This window comes from Sprattus sprattus, assembly GCF_963457725.1.
Source record: "Sprattus sprattus genome assembly, chromosome: 3".
NCBI lineage: Eukaryota > Metazoa > Chordata > Actinopteri > Clupeiformes > Clupeidae > Sprattus > Sprattus sprattus.
In genome coordinates, this window is record NC_137922.1 from 48,566,914 (window position 1) to 48,576,913 (window position 10,000).

General features: G+C 45.0%; 2 protein-coding genes across 2 annotated transcripts in view; both read right to left on the reverse strand.

Annotated features, from left to right (window-relative positions):
* Positions 1–3,468, reverse strand: part of arhgap27 (Rho GTPase activating protein 27) — a gene marked incomplete at both ends in the record, with an annotated part of 32,290 nt that extends 28,822 nt beyond the window's left edge. The window contains one exon of the mRNA XM_080835156.1: positions 2,509–3,468. Coding sequence (XP_080691282.1) covers positions 2,509–3,468 — 960 coding nt within the window. The remainder of the gene's footprint in view (positions 1–2,508) is intronic.
* A 5,062-nt stretch (positions 3,469–8,530) lies between these two features.
* Positions 8,531–10,000, reverse strand: part of plekhm1 (pleckstrin homology domain containing, family M (with RUN domain) member 1) — a 19,286-nt gene continuing 17,816 nt past the window's right edge. The window contains exon 13 of the mRNA XM_080833893.1: positions 8,531–10,000. This exon is cut by the window's right edge and continues 1,961 nt beyond it. The gene's annotated coding sequence lies outside the window, so the exon portion shown is untranslated.

A 10,000-nucleotide genomic window follows, 5' to 3' on the forward strand; every position in this document is an offset into this window, starting at 1 on the left:
GTGCACTTATTCTTAATGAGCCTGTATTAAACAGAACTGCATAGGATTGTATTCACAGGTGGCCTACATATCCATTTCTGAATGTTGGGGCGCTCCATTGTGCCGAAAGAACTGAATGGCACCGAGGCGATGGCATGGTTTAGAACCCCAATCTCCATGGCAACCAGAACTCCACTGGGCAAGGTTCCAACCCTCCCTCTGTGCCTCCCTTGGGGCGAGAATACATAAAACTTTTCGGGAGTCCTCTGAAACAGACGGCTCTCGCTCCAACCACACCGCTCAGCTTAAATTTCAAATTCAATTCAGAGACAACGCGAACATTTTCTACAAATATCAGCCTTCCCCATACGCATTCTCCCTTGTCAGTTCTGCGTGTGGGCTATTTACAAGGACAATTATACAAGTATGCCTACAACTGTCAAAACTATCTGATCATGATAGCCTACAGATTTTACACACGCTAATTAATCTTCATTACAAATCAGGTTTTGTTTTTCTATATAGGCTACGACCAAAAAACGGCACTGCACTGTGCAGAGTAGCCTACTCAATGATTCAACGTCTACAAATTAACTGATCTTAAAGTTATTAAAAAGTGCACGTTTTAAAAATGTAAGCATTGGCCTGTTAAAGCAAAACATATAGCCAACTTGTGTATTATCGTATTGGTTGTAAAGGGATTTACATCCCTTGCCATCCCTTGAATCGTATCACAGTACCTGATTCAGCCAGGTGTTCCTCTTGCTTTGAAAATCACGAACACAGTTCCAATAAAAGTATGTAAATAGGCTATATATATTTTTTTTTAAACACTGGTGACTATCAACTCAGTCCGAAAGTATTGTTACATCCCTAACAGGTGTGCAGATTTTACAGGATGTTAAGCTCTTCCTACACGGACGTCACTCTCTCCTGGTCTTGCTACCAGGTAGCTGATAGGGAATCAGTCCGCAGGGAGCGGTTGTGTACTACAGTTTGCACTGCCGTTAACTCCTTCTTTACCGTTTCGGTCGGTGACCCAATGCCTCATCAGCCGACACAACAAACCTGTTTTTTACCAGTCAGTCTAAGCATATGTGTTTGACTACCTCTACCTCTTTTCTGGCTCCGTTGCTGCTTTTGCAAACTCCCCAATACAAAATCAAGTTCGGTATTTTGCCCAGAGGTCGACAAAAAGCGCACAAATAATACTAATTTTACAGGCTAAACAAATGCACTGGGTTAATCGACGAGCCATAATATAAAATGAATACACACCGAATGCCGCAAGGACTTCGCGATGGTCTTCGGGCCGGGAATAGAGGGAGCTAGACGGATCAGCCGGCGGAGTGGTGTTTTTTGGGGGGGTAGGGGAGCGGGGGGCATTCTCTGCGCCCGCTGAACTGGCAGGTCACACAAAGGGACCAACCAGGGGCATTAAGATGCAGATCAGCACGCATAAAACTTCACTGTTAGCAGTTGCAATGGCATGACCATAGGGCCTACATAGACTGAAAAAAGAGCGAAATGCCTAAAAGAAAAAACTTTAAAACTCTGGACTCAAATCTATAAGGTGGGTTTGCGTACTCGGGTCGCATTATGAACGTCAAATGCCATAACAGGGTGTTAGTATAGGCTTACATAGGCTTGATGCAATAATGGCCGGCCCCCCTCCCGTCAGTGTCAATGTTAATTCTAGACATTCCACGAAGCACAAGGTCTCTAAAGAGCGTCACGTGTCAATCATTACAACACATCACAATCCGTCCTGGTGATGAAGAGGAATATCGAAGAATTCCAGCGGCTTGCACAGGCTGAACTTTCTTTGCTGATGTGCAATCGAGCAGCGAATGTGCAATCCAGCAGCTCATGCCTAACCGAACATTAACGTATCAGAGCTTTGAGATCTTCTCATGTCGTTACATGTTGTCAAGTTTTGTGGAGCATTGTCGTTTGCTAACACAATTCCATTCAATGAAAAGACCATTAATTGTCTATGATGTTGGTGTCCGAACATGCCTATTTTGGATTTAGGCCAATCCTCTAGAATAGTGAGACATAAGGCACAAGGAGTTACTCAAAATGGTCATGCACAGAAGGTATTCAACATTCAATTGTTGATACCAACCACAAGTTCACATGTCGTATACTGTAACTCTCTGGTTAAAGACAAATTCACTTTTCCCCAAGGTTTTACTGTCACCTAGTGTTCATATATAGTATTTCAGACTGCTAAGTGGTTTATACGCCTTGAAGGGTGGGTTTGGCCCTCAAAACTAAATTCGAACTGAAACTGTTAGTGCTTTCTTAGTGCACTTTATGGTCCCATCTCACGCATGATTTAATATATTTGTTTGTGTGTGTGTTGACAAGTTAAAGTCTTAAGTTAACACCACCTTACTAACTCAGATCAAAGTGAGGCTACAGAAACCAAGGTCTGCGTCTTAGGGGTTTCGTTTCAGTCAATCTACACCTCATTAAGCCAAATGTATGTTCACGTCTTCATGAGATATTTCATCACCTCCTTACCTGGTCTGCTGCAGGTGGTGGCACGCTCTCCACGGATGAATCTGGGCTTGTGTCCTTCTGAATGACTGCTGGCATGGTGTCAGTCACGGAGGTCTCTAGGCTTGTGTCCTTCCCAGTGACTGCAGGCAATTTGTCACTCAGCAGGGTCTCGACGCGAGGCTCAGCAGGGGCTGGCTTTACCTCCTGATGGCCCAGCTCCGATTCAACGCTCTTGATGTTGTCGCTAATCCCGTCCTCCGCGAGGTCCCGGGGAAACCAGCTCCCAGCATCTTGTGGTGAAGGGCCAGGCTTTGTCTCCGGTAGATCTGGGCTTGACTCTATGTGGTCCTCCCACACAGGAACTCCAAAGTCCTGAGAGGAATCTAGTTCGGCTAGATGAGGTTTGGAGATGTCGCTGTCCTCATCCTCCGCTGCTGCAGATCCAGAGGTAGGGTCCCCCCCATTGTGGTCCCCCTCATCCCTGCCCTGCCACTGTGAGGAGTCTAAACAGTCATATCCGGGCTCTGAGGAGGACTGAGGCACGCCAGGCGCCCATTCTGTGGTCTGGTAAATATTCTCTGGCTCCCTCACTGGAGGTTCTAACTCCCTCAGAGAAGGTGCTAAATCAACTTCAGTCTTTTCTTCTGTTGGGGTTAACCAGCAGGGCGTGATCTCTCCCTCAGGTTGGCTCGGAACCGATGGTGCTGTCTCATCTTTAAGCACATCTGCAGCGCCATCTGTCTCAGAGGCATTTGAAGAGGTATTTAGGGAGACCTGGTCGGTGTTTGGGTCCAGTACCCTGACGTACCGGGCTGGGATGTAGAAGGGTTTGGTGCCGAGGTTCTCCCGCACGTGCCACCAGTGGTCGTTGGTTCGGTTGACAAGGATGTAGCGGTCGTCCTGCTGGATGGTGACGAGCCTGCCGTCCTTGGCCTCGTACTCGTACGGGAACAGCACGAGGACGAGCTCGGCGGAGGACATCACCCCCTCGTGCCCGCGCGCCCTTCTCACAGTCAACGCTCAGGACAAGCAGAGGTCAAAGGTCACACGCGATCGGGTAAGAAGCTGGTCATCTGGAACACAAAGAGCACAACACAAAATAAACAATAAACAAATGAATGAACAAACAGAAAATCAATAGTCTAGTTTCAGAGAGGCAGAAAGTGAAGAGTGAAACTCCTTCCATAGGAGGCGAGTAATCAGAGCTTTGACTCTTGGTCCCATTTTAATGTGGTTTTCGAGATCTTTCTACAACAGCAACCTAGTTGCCTGGGGAGCTAACTCAGGCTGGGCGGATCTGTATCAGCACAGGCTGGGGCTTGAGTGTGCCAGCGCTCCCGTCTTTAAAACACACAGTCCCTCCTAAGGTGGTTGGCACGTCAGCAGGAATGTGGCAGAGCCAGATAGCACACTCATGATGGACGCATGATAACAGAGATATGAGGTGTGTACGGTCTGGCGGCCTGGGCATCGGAAGGTTCTCTTCCATACATGCTGTACCATTCTCAGAGAGAGAGAGAAAGAAGAAAGAAACAAAGTGTGTGTGAGAGAAAGAGAGAGAGAGAGAGTAGCACATTCAGGCACATTTCCTAACTTATTTTGGGGCAGTGTGTATGGATTAACTGAGAGAGAGAGAGAGAGAGTGATTATCACACCTCTAATCATATTTACACCCTACACACACTAATTGAGAGACATGTTACCCAAACATGTGACCCAAAGCTTTACCCAAGCTTGTGATTCTGTTGGGCACACAGGTCTTGTCAGTGTATTCAATAAGTAAGTGCACAATAAAGATTGGAAACAAATCAAAAAATCACAATTCCTCTTCCAGGGCGGGGGTGTGACAAGGCTGCTGCTTAAAACCTATGACCTGACCAAGTCAGTGTATTCAATAAGTAAGTGCACAATAATGATTGGAAGCTAAAATAAAATCACAATTCCTCTTCCAGGGCGTGGGTGTGGGTGTGTCAAGGCTGCTGCTTAAACCCTGCCCTTTTTAACATTTATATTAACAAAATGGCAAGAATCATAAAAAAATCAACAGCACCTGGCCTTACCTTACTGTTCTACACTGAAGACCTGGTTCTCCTGTCACCCACTGAACAGGGATTGCAGCAAAACCTGGACCTGCTAGAGCAGTACTGCTAGACCTGGGCCCTGGCAGTAAACCTATTGGAAAAAAGATCCAGGTCTCAGGTGCAGTTTTACAATAGGAGCACTCTCGAATAAACACAAAAATAACTTCAGATATTTAGGCTAAAACATAAACTTAAACAGAAAGTTCAATCTTGCCGTGAAAAGAGATAAAGCATGCAGGGCTTTCTGTGCCATAAAACAACAAAAGTTCCAATCCGAATCTGGATGAAAATGTTCAAATCAGTAATCAAGCCTATTGATTGATTGATCAAGCCTAAAATCGTTCCAATCCACCCATTCCACTTCTACCTTTCCCTTCTGATGCATCTTGTGTTTACCTTGTGCACCCCCCAACCCAAATAGCTTCGTCATTCCAATCAAATTCCTTTTTGTGGATACATGAGCACTGGCAGACAAACACACACATGCACGCGCACGCTTATGTGTGTGTGGCAGACAAACACACACACACACAGGTGCCAACACACATATGTGTGTGTGGCAAAGAAACACACACGTGCGCGCACACACGTTTGTGTGTGTGGCAGACAAACATACACACACACTTTTTCAGTACAAATGTTATGACAGGAAACTGCTGCATGCTGTTGCATGAGCACCCTAGCAACCTCACAGGCGAACAGACACAGATAGACAGACAGACAGAGAGAGAGAGAGAGATAAAGAGAGAGAGCGAGAGAGAGAGAGGGAGAGCCACAGAACAGGAAAACCTACATTACACACAAATACTGCACTGCAATCTCAGTTTGCCATATAAGGTCCTGAAGTACAATTCACAACTTCAATCAGATTAGATCTGTTAAACGTGACATTAACATTCATAGCCACGTTTGCTCAAAGGCTTAGAATGTGACAGCTGAAAGATAACTGTTTCAATAACTAGTGAATGAGTCAAATACTAACTTGACCCCAAAAAAAAGAGAAATTCTGAGGGTATGGCCTCATCCCATACCATACTTCCACAAAATGATGGCAGAATGTTTCACAGGCAATTCCACACTAAAGTGTCCTCATACCAATAACCATTCATGAATGTCACAACATAACCACCGGAGGAGGCTTCTCAGACAGGAACACCAGCCATTGTGGCACAAGGGTGTTTGTCAATGTGAGACAGTGCCCTTCTGAGGGGAAAGAAGTTGCACATCACTGATTCACAGTCAGGCACAGGTAGCGTCACCCCACCTTCAGCCTCCCGAACACTCTGCAGGGACGGCTTCATGGAAAGGGAAAGTGGTTCGGATAAAACACGGTAAACAATATCTGTCTTCTTGTCATAAGCATCAAAACCGTCTCAAGATGCGGTCTCAAGAAGCTGAATACGGGCAATAACTCTCCTAAACCAAACCAGGCTAGTCCACAGCTAGCTTAATAAGACAGTCATGTTATTAAAGGTATAAAGGCATGAGTCCTCACAATGGGAATAATCTAATGAGTTTCGCTGTTGAAAATATCCTGGTTTATTTGTGGAGTTTGATCTCTGTACCCGGCCGACATCATAAAACATGTTGTTAATTTTATTGACTCGAGTTTCTCTTCTCTGTATGTCCGAGATCCAGAACAGGTTTGACTGTAGGCTACTGTACCTTATCCGTGCACACAAAGGTGCACAAAAGGACGGATCTTCTCCTTATCCTTCCTCTGAGTGACACGCAGATTCGGCTCGGAAGTTTTCATCTCACTCTTCTCTCTTTCTTCTGTCACTCTGCTCAGCTGTCTTTCATTCCTCCTCTCCGTCTGAGTCGAGTGTGAAGAATCAATTCAGCATTCAGAAGTTTGATCGGAGATGCCTTATGCAGCGTGTAGGTGTGTGTGTGTGTGTGTGAGTGTGTTTGCGAGTGTGCGGTTGTGTGTCTAATTGCAGTGTTTGGAGAGTTTGAGCCTGCCTCTTGTTTCCTGTTCAGCCGGCAGAGGGAAGCCTGTCGAAGAGAGTTGAGAGAGCCTGAACCGCGGAGAAGAGAGGTGGGCGGAGGGCAGGAGGGAGGGGCAGGTGAGGCATAGAGGGTAGGGCAAATTGGCTGTGGTATTGGATATATTGTGGAATGTTTGTCATGTCATGTTTTTGTTAGGGTACTGTGCGTATTCTTTTCATCTTAATGTTATGTCAAAGTAGCCCTCTTTAATTCAAATCTGGAAATGTACGGGTGTGTGTGAGAGGGGGGGGGGGGGGGGGGGGGTGCGTGGCAGGGAGAGAGAGAGAACGTGTGACTTGATGGAACATTTAAATACATTTCCTCACTTGTTTTTACAGTGAACCACCAACTGAACTTATGTAGTTACGTGTTATGTGTGAATTCATTTGGCAATAACAGTTATACTGCCCGGACCATGAGTCACCTTGGCAACTAAGAAGGACATTTTAGACAACCGATCAATTGAGCCTGCAGAGGACCAGTGGAATGATGCACCCAGGGCACCCATCCTGTCCCTGTTTGATCTTCAGTTATTCAACCCCCCCCCCCATATTTGGCTCCCTCAGAGTTATCCTACAAGTTACAACTCACATTTTCCTGCTTGTAGTCCGTGGTTACCATGGGCACCCAGGATGACTGGTTCCCCTTCTGAGGAGGGATGCTGTGGCGGTTCATGGAAAAAGTTGGATTGGCAAGACTTTTTCTCTCCATCGTACATTATTACTAATGTGGAAGATGTGATATTTATAAGTGCTAAGAATACAGGACATACAGCACGTGTCATTATGACACATAGAGGAACATGGTCATTAATTTGGTTTATTTTTGCAGAAGTCGCAGAACCTTGTTTCACTGTGAAAATGATTCAAGCAGAGTCAAAACTGTCCTGATATGAGTTCCTCTTGAAGGGTGGTCATTATGAATACGCCCTGGGTGTGGCCGAGCCAAAGAGCACCCATAGCCTATGCTTAGTTGGCCCTGGGTGTTGTCAGTACCACTGGTGGCGTCAAAGTCACACATTTCACACACCCGCAGTTTAAAAATACTTGTATGAAATGAGGGCTCATATCTTATCCATTTCATTTTCATATATTTCTTTTTAGCCTTGCTGTATTTAGCAGAATAGTGCATGCCAAACTGTCAGTGCCTTCGGTGACGTTCGCAGAGTCAACATCTCCATTTCAAAGGCTGGCCAGGTACATTACAAACATACAGTATTAAATGTCGCTGATAAAAGCATATGACCAGCACTAGGCAAACTTTCTGTGGAGCCTTAGACAGATGTTACCTCTCTGCTCTGCTGCGTCTGCGTGCTGGGGTCGGTTACCGTGGGTTACCACACTTCTGCAACATAGATGTTTGCACATACAGTAGAACCTCTGCAGTGAGCCTTTTGAATGCTGGTCATATGCACTACTATTCAAAATAATTAGACTTACTGAACTCATTACCTGCACTGTTACAGACTGTAGCTATATATCATATATGTGGGAGTGTTTATCTCATATGCACTACTATTCAAAATAAATTCAACTTACTGAACTCAAGACCTGGCACTCTTGAGATTCTTTTGAATGAAGAGTGCGTTACAAATACAATACATTATTATTATTATTATTATTAACAGACTGATGCAGGTCTACCGGCTCCTGTCCTGTAACCTTAACAATCTTATGTTCGTGTCTCATCCAAATCAAGCAGTAATGTCTCAACTGCTATCAGCTAAGCCCATTCCTGATGTTCCATTTAGAGACTTCAGGTAACCTTTTGCTGAGTTTCTAAACGACATTATAGACTGACATCTTTTGAGCAAGTGAAATGTCTCCATGTTAAAGGCACGTAGCAGTGTATGGGTTTATAGTATTTTCATCCCCAGACAATGCATCAATAACACCAAAACATACACCCGGGACTACATGTGGTAGTGTATAGGCAGTTTAATCATTATCATTATCATCATCATCATCATATCATAATCAATGTGATCGCACCCTTATTGCAACTAGTTAAGCAATGAATGCCATCACCATGTTAGCCTCCCTGAGTGCCTCGTCCTTAAGAATCCTAAATCAGACACAGGGAGCCTTGTGAGGGAGCTTCTACTCCACACCACTAGGTGGCTGCTGCCTCTGACCTCTGACCCAGGTCTCACCCTCGGAGGAGGGCAAGAGTTATAGCTTCAAACAGAGTAGCCTGCTGACCACTCCGTGTCAAACGAAAACAGATCTGACACTCGGGCCTGAGTTTCAGAGTCGCAGGTTTGTAGGCAGTCAGATCCCACTGGAACGTAGAGAGATTTGGCAGGAATCTGCCTGAAGAGTATGCTATAGTCAACTGGTCTGACAGCTGTAGTCCTTGATGTACTGGAAACAAAGTAAGCTAATGTTCACCCTCATTGAATAGATAAAAAATGATTAAAAAAATGTTTGTACTGTGATCAGTCAAAGCTAAACAAGAGAGCCTCAGACCAGTTCCCCCTCTTTCTAAAGATCCAGATGAGGTATTAGAAAAAAGTAGCCTGTAGCGCCATCTGCTGGGCCACAGTTAGTGGTGCTACATCAGGCAGTCAAAAACTAGTTCAGGGGCAAGCCAGCAGAAAACCAATTGAACACACACATAATTCATACATACATACAGATTCTCACATGCGTACAGCCACACACAGAGATATAGACATGTGTACACACAACAAACTATGACAAAGCACAATCATTGCAAATCCAGATTATTAAAAAATATCTACAAGCATGAGAACACCTCTCTGTGCTACACCCAGAGGACATCTGAAAGGTCACAGGGGCTTCAGCTTGTTGCCTAAAAGTCCTTCTGCTGGAGTGTGTGTGTGTGTATATCTGTGAGTTTGTGTGTTAGGGTCTGTGAGTTTGTGTGTTAGGGTCTGTGTGTCTGAGGTTATGAGTTTGTGTGTAAGGGTGTGTGTGTGTGTGTATGTGTCTCTGTGATTTTGTGTTTGTGTGTGCGTGTGTGTGTGTGTTCTGTTCAGGTCTCCTCTAGAATGGCACAAGAAGCTTCTCATTAAAGTGCGAAAAACATGGCACTGAAAACTGGAGTTTAATAAAAAATAAAAAAAAATCCTCCGGTCTTCCTTTTTGGTCATCAGTCTGTTTAGAACCCTCTAGAACCCTCTCCCTAGAGAGCAAGTTCTGCTGATACTGTCCATCTGTGAGGGTCCATTCTCATCACCATACCCCAGCGTGAGGCTGACAGACATGCCGAGTGAGTGATCTCGAGCATGTGACTGAGACTCCATGACGGGGGAAAAGGTTTTTCTTTTTGCCCCGCAAGTTACAAAAATGAGTATGAAGAACTGCTAATGTCAAAATTCTCCTGTATCGCCAAGAACACAAAAATCAACCAAGAAAACAATTAAACAGTCATATGCTTACTGTCGACTAACCCAGATTAGCAACCACCAATAAATA